Below are 25,191 nucleotides of genomic sequence, written 5' to 3'. Positions count from 1 at the left end.
TTGAACAATACAAAATATAAAAATGCTCTGGAGACTCGAGGTAGTTGTATCCCAGTAAAACTCTCATCACCTTTTGAGAATGTACCTGTTAAAGGAGTTCCAGACAAATCTACAGCAGGACACACTCTTTCCGTTTTTGTTTGTTTGTTTTGTTTGTTTTTTTTTGTTTTGCTTTTGTTTTTGTTTTTTTGTTTTTTGCCGAGTTCTCTTCACATTGTACCCTTCCTGTCCTTCCCCCTCCTCCCCACACACAAACTGTGTGAAACTTCTCGCCTCGGTGCGTCGAGGTGCTCAGGTAGGACTGAAGCCTACTTCCTCGGTTACCTATGCCCTACTTCCGCCTGTGTGTGCGCCACTTCCGGTCATAGTTGTCACGTGAACTTGAGTTAGCGTGTTGACGGTTTCATGCATTGTCTGTCTGTCTGTCAGTCTAGTGATAGTCCCAGAGCTGCCAGGCTGACAGGTGCTAACCCCGATCCAAAGAGCCGCTCGCCGTACGCGCGGTCACTGAACCGTGACAGACAGGAACACGACTCGCCGCAGGTGACTTGACAGTCAGTCTTGTAACTTCCTACAGTCGCTTGCCAGTCAGAGTTTTCATGTTTATGTGCGGCATCTCCCCATGTTGCACGAAGAAAGACTTCGCGACGATAAAATGAAGAAAATGAAGAGTAGTGGGTTGGTCGTCAAGGAAACGTGAACTGATAACTCCTCTGTCAGCTGGTCAAAGTATCAAAGCACGACAGTAAAAATATTAAAGTTTTAGGTGGGCGTTTGAGAAATTGTTATCAACATAGTTTACCAGTGGTAAAGAATATGAATTCAAATTTAAAACAGAAATCTGTCGGAATAATTACACGATTTCATGTCTGAATTTGGAAAAAAAAAATCAGTAAAATGTTGACCGTCGGAAGGTTTGATTGTGGGAGCATATTAGTTATAGCTGCTGACTTGCTAAATTGTAATTTGTAGTTTACTGCAGACTGTCGTATTGTCAACGGTCACATCAAAGCAAAACAACTCACACCATCATTAGGTGACAGGTATGTTACCCCGGCGAGCGAGCGAGCACACACACAGACACACAATGACCCGACATTCTCACCTACCCGACATCCAGTTTGGTCCCACGACATCCTCTACCCGGGTGCTATTTATATCTGGTCTCCTGCACTCGTTTCATTCTATAGTTCAGTCGGAATATTTCTTGGCTCGTGTTTCCTGTCAGGACCATGAACATGGCATACGAGATAAGCTCAGGAAGATCTACATCGAAATAACTGACATGGCCGTGAGATAAGATGGAATCAGAAGACCTAGAAACTGCTTACTTGTAAGGAAATAAAACAGAAAGCATGTGTGCACAAACAACTGCCAAGAAAAAAGTCCAAATTTATTGCACTTTTATGTGGTACCTGCAAGGAGACCCAGGCTATATACATTGTTTACGATGCTGGCCGGACTTTTCTCGAATAATCTATCAGATGCACCTCCACTTAAAGGAACATTAAATCGGGTGTAAACTGCATTTTATTCATACTTTGTCCTCAATCCAGATGTACATATTCTTTACAGGAGATGGTACGGTTATCACAGGGTCTCACCCTGTCTCAGTGTTACCCTGGAGGGAGGTGAACTCTTGTCATGTGGGAGGTAAAGCCAGTGTACTGATTGCCCTCGTCTTGTACATCTTGAGAAGAGCAAATGAAGAGAGTTTCGGCATTCAGATCTCATTAATGCCTATCTACCTCCCTAGGTTGTCACCTAGTAATACGAGTGTGCAGCTTACCTGGGGCTCACCTGAACTAGAGTAGGTTGTCCGAGGGGTTGGTTCCGCCTCCTCGACTTTCATGACGAGGTTAGCGCCCTCGTGCAATTACAGGAAACAAATACAGACTTTGGTGTGTGTGTGTGAGGGCGATGATCGAGTTTGGTCGTTCTGCCTTCTTGATTTTCACGACCTGATGACTGTCCTCTTGTCCTGTGTCATCACAGGTATAGTCCTTGTCTGTGGATGTATGTCTGTGTGAATTTAATTGTAACAATGTATTTTTTAAATGTAGTATCAGTTCATCGTGGTGTTGGTGTTTCTGATGGTCTCATTCTGTTCCTACGATGAGGCTGTTTCATTCATCTGATTTTATTTTACCCCATTTTAATTTAATTTAATTTTTATTTTCAATTCCTTTGTTTTTCTAAATGAAGTGACGTTGACTTTATGTACCTGGACGCTGCCGCCATCTCTTCTTTCACCTGTCCGTATCCTCTCTTCTTCTGATTGACCCCCACCCTCCAGACCTCCAGATACTCTTCACCCCTTCACCCCACTCCCAAGCCACTGGACCCTGTCGAGTGACCCCCCCCCCGCCCAACGGCAGCCTTGCATGACGTCACGTGCGGTGCAAACATGGCGGCGCAGGACAGGGTGGCAGGCTGTGCCAAGGTCGGCCCCTGCTGCAAGGGAAGTTTGCCGGACATGCAGGCTGGTGTTTGTCGTGCGGTGCTGCGCCGCCATGAGTCACGACCCTCACACGCGCGACCCATTCCTGCCCCCGGCCCCCTCGACCCTCCGCAAATATTGGTGGTTGCTGCTGGCCGCGCTGTCCTCACAGCCTGTTACAGCATCTGGACTTGTCGCAGGCGTCCCTCCGTCTGTCTGTCTGAGCTAGTTTTTTGTCTTAGTCTTATTTATCTTGTTTTAGTGTCACGAATGCTGGTGTAACTCTTGATCAAGCAGAAAGTGTTATCTCACCTCAATTGTGAAAACAGAATCCATGTACCCTAACCCCGACTAAAAGCTTCACGGTCGAACGTGTTAAAATCATCGTTATAACTCGAAACTTTACTCTCTCTCTCTCTCAGTTCTCTGAGTTCTCTCTTCCACACCAGTGGCATCTGTCTCTGAACAGCCTCACTTCCCAGATGGTCCCACAGAGACAAACGCTTTATTTTACACTGAAGCACAGCACCATGTGGATGCTCGTGCAAACTGGAATGAACTTTGGTCTATGTTCACTTTACACTTTCTTTGCCATCGAGATGTCCTTACATACCTTTATGTATACATTAACCCCAAAACACATGCATAGAATACATTGCGTACACACATACTGACACACAGTCATGTGTAAATCAGGAATACAGCCCCGTGTGTCAGACTGGTAAACAAGATTATTTATTAGCTTATTAAAGCCTTGCTACCTGCTTGATTTCAATTACCACATACATTACTGGTGACTGATGGTTTTTGTAAAAACTTTCTTCAAATATTCAGGAATTTGTTCTCCACCCTCATGTATATGTGTGTGTGGTGCATGCGTGGCTTGTAGTATGTTTATGTGTGTGTGTGTGGGGGCGCGCGCGCGTTGTGTAAAAAAATATAAAAACTCGTAAAAACTGCGACAGTGTATGAAATTGTTCTACCCATTATTAATCACTGACATGTCCGGGTTGAGGTCCTTGCTTTGAATTGTCATATCATCCCTACTGTTTCGTTGCTAGCGCCCTCTAGCTGTCAGGTAGCGGGGAAGATGAGTGATAACCATCTACAAGAGTCTTGTCCCCCATTCCCCCCATTCCCCCACCCCCGTATGTGTCCTGTGCATTTACTTGGTGACGGGGGTTGAGGACACCACACCCCGCCCCTAGAGACCGAACAGAACAGAGTGGCACAGCGTGCAAGGTGAGTAAAGTACCCCAGAGTCCATTGTACTGCAAGATGTACCCGCCAACATGCCGTGATTTCTGTTAAACAGAGTTCAACGCCCCCAATGTGTACCCCACAATCCTTGATTTACTGAGACATTTCCACACAAACTTGCCAAACTGTTCAACATTTGTCCGAGTAAGAAGTGCATTTAATCTCGGTTCGCATGAAGTGCACGGTGTCACACCTGAGAACTGTCCTCAGCTGTGAGTTGATGACATCGTCGTGTTTGACTGACACACTGACATCCCCCGTATGTCTGTCATCTGGCCTTAGGTGCAAATGCCTTGAGACTGACACAAGGTGTTGGACACAGGCACCCCATTCCGCCATCACGTCACTCCAAGACATACCCTGATATGAGGTTCACCTGATGTCACCTCTTCACCTCCTGCATCAACCTTTGTCGTTGTCGCAGCTTTTGGTGTAGGCAAGTAACTGAAATCCTTCACTTCGTCGCCACAGTGGCTCCAGGCTCAGCCAGTTGATCCACCACCATGGAAACAGCAGGTAACGTCTGGTCGTCACTGGTGACCTCTGCCTGGCACGTCACTGTGACGTCACGTGTGTGGGCGGGGTGTGACGCGCCGGGTGCACGTGGACAAGTCCCGCCTTCCGTCTTCCTTGTGCTTGATGGTCACGCATGGCGACGTTTCCCCTTTCTGAATCCGGGATAAAGCTGCCACACCTGTCAGTGGAGACAAGCGCCGTCTGGACTATTTTCTGTTAATGGCGACAACTCTCTTTCCTCCTTCCTCCGCTCTTTCCTCTCACCCCCAGCCCCCACCTCACTCCCGCCTTTCCTAGCGAAATTACCGCCATCTAATTAGTCGCCTGCTGCTCGTCCTCCTCAATTGTCGTCTGTAAATAATGATAGGGCAGAAGTCACAGCATCAGTGAGAACACCTTAAAGGTCACGTGACACGGAGGGTGTAGGGGAAAGGATATTATTAAGCGGACTTACACACCTACAAGCCGTTCCTTCGTGCACATGACCAGGAAACAAAAAAAAATTTTATGAAAAATTCTCGAAGATCCTTCTTGAAACGGAATGAGTCAACGATCCCCAACTACCCCACCCTACCCGACCTCCGGCAAATGAAGTGCTTTAGACAATAATTACTGAAATATTTCTACCTAAACGTCTTCTCATTATCTTGTGACTTTTGTTGACCAACCTAGAATATGACCCGCACTCAATTTACCTGACTAATGAATGTCACAATAAAACTTTAAGGTAGTCCGTGACTCCAGGACCATGCCGTAAATTTCAGCTAACAACTGCTGCTTTGTACAGTATACATCTTTTTAACCTTTCTTTTATTGTCATACGTTTTGTTATTGAATGGTGTGGCAGCTTAGTGGAAGTTCTTTTTCGGCGATGGCATCATGTAAATGTGTTCTTATCCTCCCACTCTCGTTAATAAAGTAACTGTCTTTGCCTGTCTGTTTGTCTATCTGTCTGTCCCCTATCTAACGGACACACACACACATATTTATATATCTACAGATATTTTATATTTACATCAGCCTTTACTCACCTAAAATGCTGTGGTAATATCGAGTGAAAGTTTATATTAATGCCTATATATGTTGAGATTGCGCGAATAATTGTGGGCGTGGCGAGAAACATGTTTTTCTTCTCCGGGTCATAAGAGGCCATCCTATACTCCTCACTCCATCCTTTCCTAGCGAAATTACCGCCATCTCATTGTCGCCTGCTGCTTTTCCTCTTCAACTGTCGTCTGCGAACAAGGATAGGGCAGAAATCACAGCATCGGTGAGAACAGTTGAAAGGTCACGTGACACGGATGGTGTAAGTAAAAGGATGTTATTGAGAAGACTTACACACCTAGAGGCCGTTCCTTTTTGTACATTATAAGGAAATGTTAAAAAGAACTGAAGGAAAAGTAGTTGGAAGCTCCTCCTTGACACGGAAGTAGAGAGCGCCATTGCCATTGGTTACCCATCCTTCACCTTCTCTTCTACTCTATCTATCCCCTGAGTGAGACTGACAGTAGAGACAGAATGTCTTCTGTCTTTGTCTGCCTAATTCCATTTTCTTTGAACATTTGTTTGTCTTCCTCTCAACATAAGTGTATGTGTGTGAGTGTGAGTGGTACACTGGTCCCGTCCCCTCTACTGTCTGCTCCAGCAACGTGTCTGTCCGACTCGCCCATCGTGCTACAATGCCTTGGTGCTCGTCACCAGAAATTTCTAGTCCCACCCCAAGTGCCCACCCCTCAAGCTTTCTTTTCCTTGCAGGAGTCAAAAAGAGGGCAGTCCTACTGACAGACCCTGAGACACTTCACATGTTGCCCCGACTCCTAGCTGAGGAGTGAAGACCACTCGTATGTTTCTTGTTTCCGAGTCCTCCTGCCGCCATCTCGCCCTTCCTCTTGAGCAGGGAAGGAGGTGGCGGTGGGAGGAAGATACTGGTTCTATGTTTGATGGAAAGCCCTGGGGAGATGGGGTGGGTGGATGGTATGTATGATGTAAATATTCTGGGAGGGTAGGGGGCGCAGTAAGAGTTCCGTGGAGATCTGGACCTTGTCACGTGGCGTGACTTCCACAGTAAACAAGTTTTACTTTCTGACCTCGACACTCTGTTTACTCTTGTTGCCTTAGTAACACCTGGCGGCGAGAGTGGCCGACCCTTCAGTGCCAGCGAAAGTGTTAATGACATGACAGAGGGCGCCAGTGCCTACCCAGTATGCAAATCAGGGTCGGGTACTTGCGTGTATCATGGACATGCTTGTGGCAAGTTATTTCCCCACAAAAGACGGTTCTAATCAGTTTTACACCAAATAATGTTGAGCATTTGCTGGCTTCTAATGATTCAAGGCAACAGAAAGGAATCGCGTCTTATCCGCTCAAACAAAAAAAAAAAAAAAATGTGGAAGAGATGAACGCCATAACATCAGGTTTATCCACGAATACGTCTTTTTTACGTCTTGTTTACGTCTTGTCTCTCATTGGCTGACACTGAACTCGGTGAGCGTGTCGTGTACATGTACAGTTTTGATGTTTGTAGGCCTGTATCTCCAACAATTTCAGATATGCGACCTTGCACTGAGTTTAGTAGTTTAGTCGAGTCGTCCGAGAAAAGAACTCTTGCAGTCTTGTATGTCTGGTGTAACTACTTCATCGCACTCATTCTCGATAACGACGTTTGCTTTGTGACCGTTAAACACGGTGTCCACAACGACTGTCACTACCATGAGCACTCACTTGATGATTTACAGTACATGGCCTCTCCACTGGCCTTCACAAGTCCAACTTGAAAGGAAGCCGAGCTGGATCTTTGCTGAAGGAGGGAGGTTGTCTGACAATAACCACCAACATGTTAGTTGTACAGCGGCCATTGTGTAGTCCCGGGGCTGGCTGTACCGAATAAAAGACAAGAAGGACGACTATTTGAACAATACTTGTGATAGCTTTTAATTTCATTGTGCATGGAGCACCAGTCCACCTCGTGATTTCGAGAGGTTACAGGTCGGGCAACACGAGGTCAAGAGTTCTTCGTCAGACTTGTCGTCTTCACCGAGAAACCAGAGGTTCTGCTCAGTTCTCAACCTTACATGAGGATCTGGCGATCGTCGGATCTGTTCGTCTCGTGGTGCACCCTTTTCACACCATCACTTGGTATGTTTGGGTACACTTGGTTTCTTACCCCCTCCATCACCATATTATCCCCCTTCCCATAATGAGCAATCACACTCTCGGTTGATTAATGTGTACAAAATAAACCGAACCAGTAGGAAGAGGAGGATGGATAGGGCTTTGCCTTCCACATGCCCATCCTTAGACACGATGAACCACTTAAGATTTCACTAACCCGACGAATACTAAACTAAGGGACCCAGAGGTTCAGACCGGAAGTCGTGCGACAAACGGAGACGAGAAGATGCAGCAGACGACCCCAGCTCGGGGTAAGACAGAGTGCGGCGGACCACAGGCCGACAGGTTTATGGCCGCCAGTGGAGGCAGCAGCATGAGGCTCTCGCTGCCATGGAGGGTGAGGACGGAAGTGACGTGTGACGGGGCTCGAGGCGGAAGTGGAGCGAGATACAATGTAGTTGCAGGGGGAAATTGCGCGGAGGGAAGGAGAGAAGAGGTGGGTGTGGCCAGAGACCGACTGTACCTGGGGTAGATGTGTAGGTTTATCTACGTAAACTCGACAGCAGCCTCTGATTTCTTGATATCAACCAGAGATCACTCGCTGATAGACATCTGCGTCTGAACCCAACACACTGATGACTGAGTAGAGATATTACACACTGATAACATTTCATAACATTAATTACATGCACACGTTGATAAGACCAGTTACTAATACATTACACGTTGGTACGACTAGTTAGGTTACACTAATTACAGGTAGATATTGATAAACCTGCTTAGATGTACATGATCTCTTTAAACACATACCTAACCCCATAGAAGGGCCAAAGGTCAAAGTGTGTTTATGTGGAGTTAGTAACTGTCGTTTCAAGCCCTTGTGTTCATGGCTGAAGTAGTCATCATGGTTGTTGCTGCTATAATTTCTCTTTACTGCTACATCAACAAGCTCTTCTTGCTGCCGCTGTCATTTCTGTTTATGGCTGGAGCTCAGTTTCTGTTTATTCCTGCAATTACAATTTCTGTTTTTGTATTTGTTTATGATTATGGCTCTGCCTGTTGGATAAAAACTATGCAAACCCCACTGTTTACATATTTCAAAGTTGTACCCTTGATAAGAACATTGAAATCACAATAAATATTTATTCCAGTGATGTGGTCTCAGAAATAACATTAAAACCACTTGTTTCAGTGAACTGCCTTGTGACACCCGTGTGGTATCCGGGTGCCTTCAAAAGACAGTAGATTGTCGAGAGTAGTGACACACGCAATGTAGAGAGTAGTGGAGGCGGGCCGGATGCGGCCCGCGGGCCGCCCCTTGCCCTGGTTTGAAGTATTTTCATTGTATTTTCACCAACCGACATGTTCAGAGTGATGCACCGGGAATATTTACTCACAGTTCCTTACCGCAAACATGACCTCCCACAGTAAACACACCTTCATTATCTATTAATTTAAAAAGTTATAACTAGGATGGTAGGCAGCATGCAAGTTCTTGTTGGCCCTCCAGGGAGGTCCTCCTGTGTCACTGTACAACTTTATTTTCCTAGTTCCTCCACTTTACCTGTGTCTGGCGTCTGTCGTACCCACACTCCTCTTACAGGACGTTAATGGCTGTCATAAACCGTGATTGCCAAATATATTTATAACCTTTGCCCTGTCAGGTAAAAATAGACGATTGTGAATCCCGACATGTAACAACAAAATATTAATACATCGCGATACAACAGCTTTGTTGTTGCACGCCCACGACAGACAAGTTATCTCCTCATTCTCTTTTTGTGTTGAACTGTGACTTGGGTACCAGGTGTTTGTGTAATTACTCCTAATTAAAATAGCTTTCACAAGTTTGTAATGAGTCACCCTAGCGGGCCATCCTGGGTGACAATGGAGCAGCAGGTGGGTGTCATGTGACTTTCGGACACACATGCGCACCTGCATCGTGACCTACCCTGACCCCAGCCACCCCAGCGGACCTCAAGAGAACAAGTCCTAGACTATTGTTGTCTGACCAGCCCTGTGACACATCACAGCTAATTGGTCACTCCACCCTTAATTTGTCCAGCAGTGGTCGGACCGGGGTGGGATGGGTACGTGCAGCGCGAATGGAACAAATGACAGAAAAAAGATACTGTGGGTGTGTGGGTGAGTGGGTGGGTTGTAGTCAGTGTGTGTCATACTTAGCGCCTGCTGATAATGAGGCTAGACACTTTGCTTATGTGCTTTATGCCAGGGGTGACCTTTAACCCTGCACTGTCAAGATTTATTCAAGATCGATGGTTTCAGATTTCAAGACTTGCTTGCGCGTAAAAATAAAATTACAGGCGCTCTACACACGCACTGACAAACAATGGAAGATTGGAGGGACAGCAGACGCCGGACTTCCTGTGTTTCGAGCAGCAGCAACAACGCCATCACCCCGAAGCAAAACAAAACAAGAAAAACAAAACAAAAAAACAAAACCAAGCTTCGAGGAGGAATAATTCCAAGATGAATAAATTCTCTCCACAGGGAGCTGATGTCATGAAGAACTCTCTGTCGGCTTCCAGTCACCGGAAGTGCCAGCCGTTTATTCCGTTCTAACTGCAGGAGCCCGCGGATGCGCCGTGTCGTCCGCCGCGGTACAACTGCCGCGCTCTGAGGTCTAGGTCAATGATAAGATGAGGTCAGAGGTCAGTGGGATGCGTGCAGGGTGGTCGGCCACTTTGGACTTCCGTTGATCAGCGTCGGAATGAGTGACCAGTTGTGCTTGGCCGGGTATTTACTAGTTTTTGTATGCAAGAAAAATCTATGACGTCACGTAATCGTCATTTCCGCTTCCTGGAAAAATCCATTGACTTCACGTCACTTCCGCTACACAGAAAATTCATGACGTCAGATAATCTCATTTCGGCTACTTTAAAGAAGTCATGACGTCAGGTTATCATCATTTCCGTTACATTAAAAGTCACGACGTCACGTAATCGTCATTTCCGCTTCTTGAAAGAAGTCATGACGTCAGGTTATCGTCATTTCCGTTACATTAAAAGTCACGACGTCACGTAATCGTCATTTCCGCTGCATGAAAAAAGTCATGACGTCACGTAATCGTCATTACCGCTTCTTGAAAGAAGTCATGACGTCACGTAATCGTCATTTCCGCTACACAAAAAAGTCATGACGTCAAGTAATCGTCATTTCCGCTACATGAAAAAGTCATGACGTTACGTAATCGTCATTTCCGCTTCTTGAAAGAAGTCATGACGTCACGTAATCGTCATTTCCGCTACATGAAAATGTCAAGACGTCACGTAATCGTCATTTCCGCTACACAAAAAGTCATGACGTCACGTAATCGTCATTTCCGCTACATGAAAAAAATCATGACGTCACGTAATCGTCATTTCCGCTACTTGAAAGAAGTCATGACGTCATGTAATCGTCATTTCCGTTACATGAAAAAGTCATGACGTCACGTAATCGTCATTTCCGCTACACAAAAAAGTCATGACGTCAAGTAATCGTCATTTCCGCTTCTTGAAAGAAGTCATGACGTCAGGTAATCGTCATTTCCGCTACACAAAAAGTCATGACGTCACGTAATCGTCATTTCCGCTGCATGAAAAAGTCATGACGTCACGTAATCGTCATTTCCGTTACATGAAAAAAGTCATGACGTCACGTAATCGTCATTTCCGCTGCATGAAAAAGTCATGACGTCACGTAATCGTCATTTCCGCTGCTTGGAAAAAAGTCATGACGTCAGGTAATCTTTATTTCCGCTACATGAAAAAAGTCATTGCATGACATAATCATTTCCTGCTTTAAAAATCTGTGACGTCACTTAATCGTCATCTCCTCTTCTTGAAAAATCCATGACGTCAGGTTAACGTCATTTCCGCTACTAGGGAACTCCATGACTTCAAGTCATCGTCCTTTCCAATTCTCGAAAAAAATCCATGACGTGACGTAATCGTCATTTTTTTCACTACTGTAAAATTTCTACCCTGTTTCTTGGTCACGTCGGGAAGATGGCTGCAATACTAGCCTTTGACCCCGGGTACTAGGGCACACGACAGGCCCCTGACGACGGCTGATGGTCACCGTCGCCTCACTACGTCACTTATGACGCTACCGCAGTGCTTCTCGAGAACGTCAGTGACGTGGCTTCCAATCCTGCTTGAGGCGGTCCGACCTACAGAATAATCTTTGTCTCCAGCAGACTGGACAGTGTGAACAGTGTTCACAGCCACATCCATCCAACATGGCGACACACGCTTAAGAACTGACGCTTCGCTCCATACGTGAAGCAGTCAATACGTCACGAGACGTTGTCTGAGGGGACTGCACTGGGAACACAGGCATCATGGACTCCTGTTAGAGTCGTCGAGAAGACAGCCCGTCTGATGTCACACGTCACCGCGAAGATAAATCTATTGTTTAACCTCCTGCGACCCTCGTGAACTTGACTTTCCTGTCTTTCTCTCAACTTTTTTCTTTTTAGTCGCGTACACCGCGAGCGAGGGTGTGCATACTCACTAGCAAGACTATACCTCGAGTGTAAGCACCGCTCACGGTTTATTGGCCTCACGGGTAGAGGATGTGACTCGTGGCACCAGGTCCCAGCTCGTCATCCAGTAAATTTACTGCCGGGGTGAGGACAGGGGGGTCATACAGACACATGACGAGGGAGTCTAGAATGGTTCCCCCCGCTCCTCTACTGCACTGACGAGTGGTCGACCTGGCGTAAGGTGGAAATAAATTCTCTCGTCACATCTCTTCTCAAGATTTACTCTTGAAGTAAAGCTGGGGTAGCCTGACATGAATCGGTGTGACAAGTCGCTAACTGCTTTGTTCAACCTGCGTGCTTAGCTACAGGGTGACGGGGTGTGCAGGGTATCCTGGGTGTGCAGAAGTGCGCACTTTATGTACGTAACTTTTTTGTTGACTATTTACTGATAGAACTCTCCACCACGGGGGACTAGGGGGAGGGACAGCAATACCAGACTGTTAACATGTCTGTCCAGTACCTCAAGCCAGGTTGATAATGTAACAAAAATAAGTGATTTTGATATCACACCCCTTTTGCGAATTGTTATCAAATTAGCCTTGCCATCATGACGGCCGATGCCAATATTGTTAGCTATGATGAACCACTCTTACACAGCATCCAATCAACTCTACAGAATCCAGCCAGTCACGTGCCATCATCTCACCCCCTTTCTATGTTTGTGTTTTGTTTGTTTGTTTTTTAAGTCACAGCTAGAGTCGAACATGAAAAGACACAAAAGCATATTTTTTGTCCTTCCCTCTCTCCCTCTGTGTGCGTATGTGCGTATGTTTGTTGATCCTGCTTGGCGGCGGCACTGCGCCCTCTGGCGGCTGTAACATTCCTCGGCTGTTCTCTGTGATGACCAGGGAGGGAGAGAGGGAGGGACATGTCGTAAGATAAAATTCACGTAAATTCATGTCTCCACATCCTTGCCGCCGGCCGCTGCAGTGACGGCTACGCTCCGTTGGCTCTTAAATTGTCACGTGACCAGCATCGTCACGGATGACTGGTCTGGTCGACGGTGAGCATCAGGCGCGCTTCACAATCCTTCCACTCCTGATCAGACAGCGATCGCAAGAGAAATCATTCATAATCTGAAGGTGATCGTCGCAAGCGCAATCTTCTTACGGTTTGACGATGATAACAGCAAGTGTAATCATAACAAAGAGAACGATAACAGACAACAGACAACAAAATCGTGACAGGAGGTTGATCGGCCCTTAAGCATTGGATGTACAAAGTTCATTTTTCTGATTGTCATCTACATTTTGTCCTCCGGCTGCTCCTGAGAGGACCGGGTCTCCGCACGACTTTCACATCCCTTCTTTCAATTATATGGATGTGTCTGTCTGTCTGCCTGTCTGCCTGCCTGCCTGCCTGCCTGTCTGTCCACCCACTCACATATTCTTCTTGCCTAATGTCTTTCTGTCTGGCTGTGTAAGTACAAGAGAGAGAGCTCGGTCTCAGGGAACAGCCTCAATAAATGTGACTGCAGCCTGTACACAAACGACCAAACGACGAAAGACTTCATCACGGAGGTCGACGTGGCCAGCACATCAAACATGGCGCCCAGCCTCGTGCACTCAACAGCCTGACTGTTAGTAACAGCCAACCAATGGTCAAATGCCAGGCGCAGGCTGAGAGTGCGAAGGACGTGCTCACCAACGCAGAGGAAGTTCGTGAAATAAAATGACACTTGCACTTCACGCCATGCAAATCACACTCTGACCTTCTACCGGGGCGACTCAGGCTGACCTCTCCTCCCCATCCACCCGCCTCCTCTCTCTCAACGTTTCTAGCGTCTGCTAGGGTACGACTTCAGGGTATTGATGATATACAACCCACGTGCCACCTTCTCAGCCAGGAACAATCTCAAGATTAATCATACGTTGTTCATGTTTTCGCACCCGTACAAACACTTGTCCAGCTATTACTTACATATTAAAACTTATCATAGATTGGAAGATCAGTTTCTCGGAAACACTCAGTTATCTAAGCAAGACGTAGACCTACTTCCACACCTGTAAATTATCGAGAGATATTAAAGTCCGAAAGCCACACAGTTTGAATGACAGACAAAAAAAAAAACCAACGGGGAAAAACCGGATAGAAACCGATATTTAAGGAACGTGGGTGGGCGATAACTGAAATAACAAGGAGAATATTGAATGGAGCTCCATTGAAGGAAAGAGAAATCCCTGCCCGAACCGTTAAATACATAAACTGAAGTCGATTATACATAAAGGTAACATAATGTTGCTAGTCATGAAGTGGACCCCGGTGACCCCATTGACCTGGCCTAGTCTACACCCGGCCGTTGTCTTACAGTAAGGTCACAGCCAGCCAGCGCCAGAACAAATTAATCTTTGTCGGAAAATGCAGCAGCTTACAGGGCCTGGAGGTCAGATAAAGGTTTGGAAGGTTGAGAGGTTCGTGTTGACTTGCCCAGAGATGGAGGAGGCAAACCTCTCGAACCTGCGAGTTGCATCTGGCATCGACAGACTCTCCTCTCCTCCGCCCTCCGGTGCCCAGCTCGTGTCCAGAGATGGTGGACAATGGCCGGGAAAATGGGGAATAAACAATAAATAGTCACCTCAGGGCGAGGCTTCGCGAATGTTAGGCTTGGAAAACTCTTGGGTTAAAGCCGACAATAAAGAAAGATATGACACTGAAATATATTTGTATCATATAATAATATGCAAACTGGAGTTAAAAAAAAATTTGCAGGCCCACCCGACTGCAGAACCTTTCTTTAAAATGGTTTTAACTTATTTTTAAGAGCGGCATTGTCCTCTTCACGAGGGGCAAACCTCAGGACATTGTAATGTTATTCTGGAGTCCTTTCCTTCCCGTCAAAAAGTAGACTCGCATGACAAAGCGACATGTCAGATCACTGCCACTGGCCTACACTGTCCCCCTACACTGTCCCCCTACACTGTCCCCCTACACTGTCCCCCTACACTGTCCCCCTACACTGTCCCCCTACACTGTCCCCCTACACTAACCTCAATAGGATCCACGCCAGTCTATTGTCTGCTTCCTGGTCTGAAAATGTGAATACAACTCACCACGTGTTTTGTGACGAGGTCGTTACTATGGACCGTTAGACTGTTAGACGTTGTGAGTTCTCAGTGTTAGGTGAACCGTGGGTTGGGTTGACCGGGTACAGAAGACTGGTGTTGAGGTAGATTATTGTAAAGGGTCTGCGAATAATGTTATAAATATCAAAATGGCCTTTGGAGGAAAAAAGGATCCACACTACTGCTGTATACCCCTCCCCGACCATTGCTCCGGGTGCACGTGCATTACTCCCAGACAAGCAGCTCATTACGCATGGAAATAGCGACCGTTGCACCGGAATAATGACATCTCTGTGTGCCTGTGACATGACATTATTGCGTCATACAAAGTCAACAAGCTGACGTGAGAATCTTTAAACTCGGGACATGCAGAGATGGATAAGTAAACAGCAATTTCCCGATAGGTTTGCGCATGATGAAATTACAGCTCTCGTTTGTTTTGTTTTTTTTTTTTTTCTTCATCCTTATTCCTCTTTTTAGTAGTGCTTTGCTGTGTACATGTACCTAGGTCAACATGAATCTATGCATGTGTGTGTGTGTTTGTGTGTTTTATGTTCAGGCAGGTGTGTGTGTTCACGTGCTCGCTCATACTGTGACGTCACTAATGACTTACCTGTCGCTTGTCTCCCTCTAAGGTCCAAACCGTTTTGTAACCCACCTCAGTCACATTCCCTCCCTGTCTAGACCTGTAATACGCGGCTGTTGAGAGTGCATTACAGCAGGGTCGTGCATATAGTTGACCAAGACAGTCAAAATGTCAGGATGCACTATGGCTGTGTTTTAATTCTCAGAGCTGCGACTACTAACAGTCACTGGCAGCTAATATTTCATGTCTTGGAGAAAATAACTCTCTGGGAGGCAAGCTCATTTGCACCCGGGTGTAAACTGCGGTCACTCGGAGGACGAACTGATCACACCGACTTTCATTGTGATTATTTGAGTGTCTGAACAATACCTCAGCCATATTTCCAGTCCTTTGATCGGCGTCTATTGGTTCTCGGACTGTTCGAAAGGTTTGAATGCCTTCTATGAAGGAACCCTTCTGGTGAGATTGATTTCTGTGTGCCTGAAGTGGGTTTTTCTCTTCTACTTTGACCAACAGTTCAGCTTGGTCTCAGATGTGTGGAGTTCTTCCCTCAGACCATACGACCACGTCGAGCAGTCTGTCCTAAGCACCACTGCACGCCCCTGTGATTCTACGACTATGTAATAAACTTTCTCTGTCTCCTTCGACACAAGAACTCAGTCAATCCGCTGATACCAGCCAACGACAAGTTCCCATAGCATGTGGAAATATTGTTCCTGTGGTTCGCAAAATTCCCGACTTTAGTTCAAACTGGAGTTTAAGAAAGAAACTACAATGGACGCTGATCCTAGTTAAGATCGTTCAACTAAAGTCTCACACAGTTCGAGCAGCCTGCCCCACGCCTGAGAGTGCGCCTGACACCATCATGCACTCAATCTTCTCGTATGAAAAGTAAGCGGCCTGAGAAAATCTTCAAAAGAGATGTGACCTTTGCCTGTCGCCTGTAGTCCAGGCGGAGCGACCTGTCAACTGTGAGGCTGACCTTTCCGATCTGGGATGTCTGCGCGTTTACGTTAAATTTGTGCTTTAAGGGGAGGATAATCGCTCTCGACAAAAAAGGGAGTGAAAATACTACCAGACAGTTGGCAGACTGCATTTTTCCACCGATAGTACTGCTTCTGAAGGTCGTCATTATATGGCGGATGTGTGTGTGTGTACTTGTGTGTGTGTGTGAGAGAGAGAGATGATCTGGATAAAAATGAAAACTTAATTAAATAAAAATTAATTAAAATTTCCACAACTGAACCAGGGTGCGATGTGAACCAGGGTGTGATATACTTGATATCACAGCACTTCCCTTTCCTGTTAGAGTTCTTGCCCCTGCAGACTCCGGGGTCCACACGTGTGCACGTGCTCTTGTCTAGCACTCCCCAAGTATTAATTGAGTCATTAGTCAGTAGTTATTAACTGACCAGAAGTTACAACCACGGTTTGTACACAAATTCCATATCGTGGTTCCCACACGAGGGGAGGTAACCACTGGGCGAGGGGAAGTAATTGTGTTGCTTGCATGGCGCTGTACCTTAAACCCTGCAGGCTTTAAAACACACATTTTCGACAGGTCGCCGGGAACTACACAGACACATCTTGCCGAATATTCCAAGCCTGGGGCCTTGTATGTTGTAATAAATCTCAGAGACGCACGGAAAGGTGCACGAAAAGGGAGAGGATCACAACGCGCATGCTCGCATGCATCGATGAACAAAGGGTTTCAGTGGAGTAGGAAGGAACCAGGAAGAATGGGGAGTAGATGATCTCTCAGAAAAGAAACTGAGTGAACAAGAATGTGAACGCTGTTCATTCTCAGCAAGGAGTTCCCCCAACACCATCCAGCCACAAAGCCGAGCATCTTCCTTTGACACTGGAAAGTCTCAGAATTGACGACTGTTCCTGTCCTTTGCAGCAAACGACTGACATTCCACTGTTTGCTGTTATCAGTGAATGTGACTGGGATACCTTTGATGCACTCAGCCCTGACCTCAATACCTGTCTACGTCTACCTGTCTCCGAGCACGATTTCTCCTCTCCATCCCCCTCCAATAAACCGATCACCACGCACCCTCAACGTCAAACCGCCCCATATACACACACCCTCCCCTCCATCCAGCCCTCGCTACTCACCTGTCTGTGTCTCACCTGTCTGTGTCCCACCGGCCCACGACTGACGTTCTCACCTCGTGTGGCCGCTGTGGTGAGATAGAGTGAAGGAAATGTTTGTTTTAAATCTCGTATCACTGCTTGTAAATGTCTGGAAATTGTTCGTGGAAGCGTGTCCTGTGAACGCTCAGGTTCATGAGATTATGATCAAGGTGTGAGCGGGGTCAGGTGGGGACACTGGCAGGACGGTTCTCGCATCTGCTCGGCAGCGACCGTTGTTTCCCCCACAGAGTTCATCGTCTCAAGTTTCGACTTTAAGATGACAAACCGTGACCATGCATTGCACACTGGTGCCGAGGGTAGAGGCCATGGGAATGCAAATAAAACAAACAAAACTTAATCTTCTTGTTAGGAAACATTGTTAGGGTTAGGGAAAGATCTGCTTTCTCTTTCTAACCCCCTGACCCTGGTTTATTGCCTTCTGCTGTCTGCGCAGACGGGATGTCGCACACTTATGTCTATCTCAAATTCTCTACTTACCAAATCCTTTTTTTTTTTCTATCCACTCCACTGTCCTCTTCTCTCGATTTCTCCAGTGCCACTTCTGTCGAGCGAATTCCACAAAAGCCATCCATTGCTTGTCGTTCAGTCTGAGGCCACTCAGCAGGTCAGGTGAGAATGTACAGGTCGCCTTGTGCGGCCAAAATAATGTTTACAGCGCACTAATTAAAAGTAGGATGTACTTTACAAAGTACACCTAGTCAAATTCGGCAAAGCAAATCTACCTTCGCCCCTGACCTGCAGGTTATGACCTTTATGACGCGTGCGAAGGTGTCGCAGGTTGACCTCACGACCCACGAACTTGTCCTTGCGACGCACGTGCTCATCGCGCTCGATGTCCGCTCAAATCTTACCTGGAGTCTCCTCGGGTGTAAACGGTGGAGACAGGAAAGGTGGAGGAGCGTAAACTGAATTTCTCTTGTTTGCGTAAACAGGAGAGCATCACAAGCTGACTCGGGTGGTAGGGGGTCAGTACCTCAGACAATAAGAACACAGGGATGCTGAGGTGCGCATGCATAGTGGTATATACACCTGTTGGTGAGGTTATTATGGTATATATACATGCTGATGAGGTTAATCCATAGATTTTTGTAGCATGAAGCAGACTGTGCGCAGCAGGGGAAAGAAGACAGTTGGACAGCAAGAGCACATGGACATTGTGCATGTACATCCGGGACATAACACACATGCACGCGCCCACACTATCTCCATCTCTAGGTGGAAATGTCTAATCACCAAGTGGCTGAAATTCTCAGGTCTCCAAAAGTCCTGCAAGAAATCGCGATCTTTACAGGTCTGTCAGTCCGGCAATCGCCATTTTGAATACTTCACCTGGACAGAGGCAGGAATAAGGTGATTGTTATGATCATACCTGACAAAAGTCAGGTGGAACACGCCTCGCTGTCATAATTCTACCCCCTGCCCCCGCCACCTCTTCTCCCTCCCCCTCCCTTGCTCTCGCCTGTGTTTTCCTTGCTTTTTTCCATGATGGCTGGTGAAAGAAAAGGAAAGCATTTCGTTTGAGACGGAGTCATGGAGTACGAAGGTGTTTTTGTCTACTGGCTGTAAATTAGTTGCAGGATAGGACAGGGAAGAAAAAGAGAGGAGAGAGAGTGCATGTCTATTTTATGTGCGCAAGCTTGTGTGATGGCCATGCTTCTTGTATGTTAATTATTGTAATTCACAATGGTGACCATTACCAATTTTATTTTTAATCAAGTCAGATAATATTTCCGGATATTTCAGAACTGAAACGAGAGTGAAGAGAGAGAGACTGAACACATTTCACTTGCGATCAGGTCAACAGCTAATTGTATTTTACTCCTAAAAGACAAGAGAAGGTCAGATTAATAACGGGTTACTTAACACAAACGATGAGGCAAAGATATAAGAACACCAAACACACTAAATGGATCTTTCTGGGGAAGGGTCAGATGACATCATTGATTTTAAGATTCTTCAAAGATTAGTCAAATAATTTGAGCTAAGGAGGTGAAAATAGAAGGAGAGCTATAAATCATTATAAAATACTACATGTAAAGGGTAATATTCTGCTGGTACCCATAGACTTTGATTGTCATTTCGGGTGAGTCACAACAAGGAATCCTCATTTTTTTTATTTTTAAGATGCATCACACCGACACCGACATCTACATTAGTATCCAGTCAACAACAGTGGGCGTTAAAGCTGACTCTCTCTTATAAACCTGTCCTCAAACAACAATTTAATGCTTTATGACACATACGAAGAGAATAAGTACAGAGCACCCGGCAACACATGAATGTCATCAAATGCAGTGCTCAGAGGTTGTTGTATTTCTTTCTCTCTGTCTTTCTCTCTCTCTCTTCAGCCAGCTGCGTGCAGTTATCATGTACAGGAGCTAGTGGCCTTTGCTGACCTCTCAAGACTATCAGGGCGGGTTTGTGTCGCCTGTGATGTCTTATCATGCTTATCACACCAGCCTCTCACACACACACTACACTCACAAAGTTAGACAACTGCGCTGAAGACGTTGAACAAGGGAATACGAGTTGCGTCCCTTGCTGGCTGTTTCTTCGGTGTTGGCGGGACAGGATGGCATTAGATGGATCTCTTCTATATCTCTAACTGAAGCAGCATCCAAGATTACACAAACAGTGGTGTCTGTAAAATACAATTGTCCGTTGTTCTTTTTACTAACCAGACCATCTTGACTTTTTCAGGAAACACAGAATTGTTGTGCGTGCGCTTGTGCGTGTGTCCGCGAGTGAGTGAATTTCTAATTTCTAGAATGCCACCGTGAGCGATCTAACACACCTAAACTTTATTCCTAGACATCTGATTCTAAAACACACACACACACACACACACACACACACACACACACACACACACACACAAGCATATTGTGTTCGTATGGTTCTTATGACTCACCTGTCGATATCTGATGTCTCTCAGGTGTCGGGCCTTTCCGAGAACAGCATTCACGGGCATCGCTATCGACGGGCCGACGCCGACGACGATGCAAGCTCAAGTGCAGGGGCAGAGGGAGACGAGCCGCACGACAAGACAGAGAGCGAGAAGACAGCAGCGGATAGTCAGACATCAGACGATCATCCGGTGTCGCCGGATGAGAATGAAGAACCGTCAAATCATCATCCAGAGTCATCCGACGATCCCGCAGAACCATCCGAAAGTCACTCAGAGCCCTCCAGTGATCATCCACAGCCAGTAGCTGATGATGCAGACTCATCCAAAGAAAATCCTGCACCATCAGACGGTGATGCAGGGAAATCAGATGATCACCCAGCATCATCTGATGATCATGCTGCACCATCAAACGGAGATGAAGAGCAAGCCGGGGACCACGCAGAGCCATCAAATGGTCATCCAGCACCAGCAGATGGTGATGAAGAGAAATCAGATGATCACCCAGCATCATCTGATGATCATGCTGCACCATCAAACGGAGATGAAGAGCAAGCCGGCGACCACGCAGAGCCATCAAATGGTCATCCAGCACCAGCAGATGGTGATGAAGAGAAATCAGATGATCACCCAGCTTCATCAGATGGTGATGCAGAGAAATCAGACGATCACCCAGCACCATCAGATGGTGATGCAGATCAACCTGATCAACCAGCACCATCAGATGATCACCCAGCATCATCAGATGAGGATGCAGAGAAATCAGACGATCACCCAGCACCATCAGATGGTGATGAAGAGAAATCAGACGATCACCCAGCACCATCAGATGGTGATGCAGATCAACCTGATCAACCAGCACCATCAGACGATCACCCAGCATCATCAGATGGTGATGCAGAGAAATCAGATGATCACCCAGCATCATCAGATGATGATGCAGAGAAATCAGACGATCACCCAGCACCATCAGATGGTGATGAAGAGAAATCAGACGATCACCCAGCACCATCAGATGGTGATGCAGATCAACCTGATCAACCAGCACCATCAGACGACCATCCAGCACCATCAGATGATAGTGAACCGGAGCAATCCGACGATCACCCAGCTCCCTCAAGTGAACACCATGAGCCAACAAACCATCAGCCAGAACCATCAGATGATCCTCCACAGCAGTCAGACGATAATCCGGCTCCATCAGATGATCATCTAGAGGCATCCGAGAATCACTCCGAGTCATCAGATGCAAAATCATCCGACAAGGACCCCGTGTCATCGGATAATCACCCCGAGCCCCCGAAAAGTCCTCAAGAGCCTTCTGAAGAGAATCCAGACTCGGCTGAAAGCAGCGGGGAGGTGGCTGCGGAGAATGACAAACACCCGGATGAACTGTTGACGGTACGTATGTTCCCTTACTCTACCCTCAGGGTGTGTTTCACAGGCTTCTTGTGAAGGGAGAGACTTGGGGAAGGCCATCTAGTTGCGGTGACTGAAGGCTGCGTCATCGAAATGAACTCCTTTCACGATTTACTTTGAGTTTTGCCCCTTTGCGCCCTTGTTGAAATATTTGCACTGACGTCTTGCTCATTCTACATTTCAAGATATTTATTTATCAGAGTTTTTCTTTAACAAATAAGAAATGTCAGTGCTTAATAAGAAAATAGACTTGAGTAATGGGAATGATGTCTGTAAGGCTGCACTTACGAGCAGGGTCATGGGCAGATGGGGTCACACCCGACCACTTCAAGGTGAGCCTGCACAAGATTGACTTGCAGGTGGTGCACAGCAATTGCACAGCGGAGAAACCACAGAAACACTTCTTACATTCGCTTCTCTTCCTTTTCCTTCTCACACCACTCTTTGTGTTTGTGTGCGTGCGTGCGTGCGTGCGCCCGAGTGTTTGAGAAGGGAAGGGAGTTAACCCTGTCTAAACAAACTCGTCCAGCTGAGTCTCACTTTTAGGCGACAACGGTTCAACAAAAGACTTCTCCTGAGGTTGTTTTTTTTTAAAGCTGATTAAAGCCAGTCACAATGTCTTCCTTTGTCCAAACCTGTCTAGACGAGAAATCTTGGATCCTGTCACACCTGCTATTACCTTTGACCTCTGTCAGCGCCCTTTGAGTTCTTTGCCGCTAATCAGCGATCTGTTACTAGTTTGAGCCCCTGTGCATAGGGATTCTATGTCTGTAGTGCGTCAGACATGTGTTTGTGTGCGTGTGTGATTTATACTGTACATCACATGCACTCACTCTTTAAAAAAGAATCTTGAGTTATTTCTTTTATTTTTTTCTGTTCTCTCTTATTTTCATGTGACTGTATTTCATGCAGACAAGCATAAAATTATGAAAGCTACTGTGGTGGTAAAGGTTAGGGAATATTCTTTAACGTGAAGCTGGCATATGTTACAAACCATGAATCCTGTCACAGCTGACATTTCTTGTCATTTCACGGCAGGTCATCGAGGACGCACTGAAGTCACACGCCGACTCCCCAAAAGAAGGAGACGACCAGGGATCCCCACCAGCGACCGCAGCGCCAGACACCGAAGCATCTGAAGACGACGCTGCAGACGAGGACAAAGAAGAAACTTCTGAGAACGATGTGGATCATGTCTTAACGGAAGACAAGAAAGAGAAAGACGAGACCCCTGAGTCGCCCACAGAAGAAGAGAAGCCGGCGAAGGAATCAACGGAGACTTCTGATGATGCTGATGACGCTTCCCAAGATGAAGAGGCAGACGATGAGAGCCCAGCAAGCACCCCACCTCCATCGTCGTCAGACGGAGAAGCCGAGAGTGACGCAGGGGAGAGTGAGAAGGAAGAATCGGTGGTTGTGCCACTTCCCAGCCATGTTGAAGATGATGCAGCAGACAAGGAGGAGCACTCAACTCCTTCACCCGAGGCTTCAAGCGAGCCAAGATCTGAGGACGATGGGGAGAAGTCAGCTCTTATACCTGAAGGGGAAGCAGGCGAAGAAAGCAGCGAAGATGCTGGCGTTGAGTCTGAACAGGAAGAAGAAACTTCAACTGCCAGCCCCGAAGATCCTGAAGATGAAGCTGCCAAGGAAGAGGTGATAGACCCTGACGTTGCAGACATGCTGAATGCAGGGTCCAGTAAGGCATCTGATGACAGCAATACGGAGGACCTGCCCACAGGGTCTGAAGGGCTCGTGCTGGGGAGCGTTACTGAAGAAACTGAAGACGAGGTGGTTACTAGTCCCGCGCCGACACCTGGCGAGGACGGTTCTGTTGCTGATTCTGACGATGATAAAGGAGAGAATGGAAAACCAAAGTCCGAAGAGGAAGACGATGGAGAAGTAGTCACCGAGTCACCCTCGGCAGATGACGACAACAAAGGCGACCTGCTGGTCCTTTCTGAGGATAAAAGCGAGGAAGATTCTGACGATGAAAAACCCACGGCCGATGACGAAATAACGACCGAAACACCACAAGACGGTAACGGAGAGGAAAGTGATGGTAGCCTGGTTTTACCGGTCGTTACTGGTTCTGGGGACGCCGAGCCTGGGAACGAGACAGCTGAAGAAAGCACACCCTCAGCCCACAGTTCTACCCTCGCGCCGGAAGGAGAGGATACGGTGGCTGAAGGTGAGGGTCACGACACGTCACACGACGCCGCAGAAACGGCGCCGCCACCGGGAGGAAACGACACAGAAACAGCAGTAGTGGCCCCTGTTGTTCCGGAACCAGGGGTCGATGAGCTAGGCGAGGAGAAGAACACCACTGACGACTCGGTGACGACAGGTTCAGAGGACGTGGCTTCATCTCTCGATGGCAGCGGTGACGAGGAGTCGAGCGTTCCTCCGGCGATGGAAGAAACGGACGACGTGGGTAACAACACGCTTGCTGGTGATGACACAGAAAACGTGGACGTCAACGTGGAGCACCTGCCAGGTGAAGGAACTAGCACTGCCGCCACGTCAGCAGACACGACACTAGCTATCTTGAGCGGTGAGGAGAGCAGGAATGAAACGGACAGCGATCCCATCGTCGACGTTGGACCTGGCGTGGATGATGCCAGCGGCACCGAACTTTCGCCACCAGAGTCCACTACGGCACTTCCTGCTGACGACGGCAAAAACGAGACTGCCGTGGGTGAGGGTGGAGCTTCTATTGGCTCAGAGGATGACGACGGCTCCGGTGATGTAACCGTCGACATAGTCGACACCACGACGGTCGCAGCGGACCCAGAGAAGAACGAAACCGTCGAGGCTGGGGTTGTTGTCGGCGTCGACGATGTGTTGGGTGAGGAGTCAACCCCAGCAGCTGCTTCCCCTTCCACGATCCCACCAGAGACAACGTCGACAGCCGAAGTAGAGGAGCCCGGTGTCGTGGATGTCGCTATTCCACATGATGGCGATGAGCAGGAAGACAAGACAGAGACAACTCCGCTGGAGGAACTCGAGTCCTCCACCCCCTCCACTTCTGATGTCATCGACCTGGAACCCGCCAACGTCTCAGGTAACCATCTCTGTCAATCATTGTGCAGCACTTCAAAGTGTTGTACTCTCTTGTCATGTTCTTCTTACCTGTTATTCACCTGGTTGTACACTTATGATCAGTCACTCCATAGAGTTCACCAT

General features: G+C 47.1%; 1 protein-coding gene across 4 annotated transcripts in view; it reads left to right on the top strand.

Annotated features, from left to right (window-relative positions):
• The window catches only part of LOC112558860 (serine-aspartate repeat-containing protein I-like), a 40,820-nt gene that overhangs the window by 9,232 nt on the left and 6,397 nt on the right, over window positions 1–25,191 (top strand). For 2 of the 4 annotated variants that reach the window (XM_025229574.1, XM_025229578.1), the window contains exons 2-3: window positions 20,620–21,990; window positions 23,047–25,069. In XM_025229574.1, coding sequence (XP_025085359.1) covers window positions 20,620–21,990; window positions 23,047–25,069 — 3,394 coding nt within the window. The remainder of the gene's footprint in view (window positions 1–20,619; window positions 21,991–23,046; window positions 25,070–25,191) is intronic. The other 2 variants (XM_025229575.1, XM_025229577.1) reach the window with 2 other exon arrangements.

Source organism: Pomacea canaliculata, linkage group LG3 (assembly GCF_003073045.1).
Source record: "Pomacea canaliculata isolate SZHN2017 linkage group LG3, ASM307304v1, whole genome shotgun sequence".
Classification (NCBI taxonomy): Eukaryota; Metazoa; Mollusca; class Gastropoda; order Architaenioglossa; family Ampullariidae; genus Pomacea; species Pomacea canaliculata.
The sequence above is the reverse complement of the archived record's forward strand: the minus strand, read 5'-3'. Positions and strand labels throughout refer to the sequence as shown.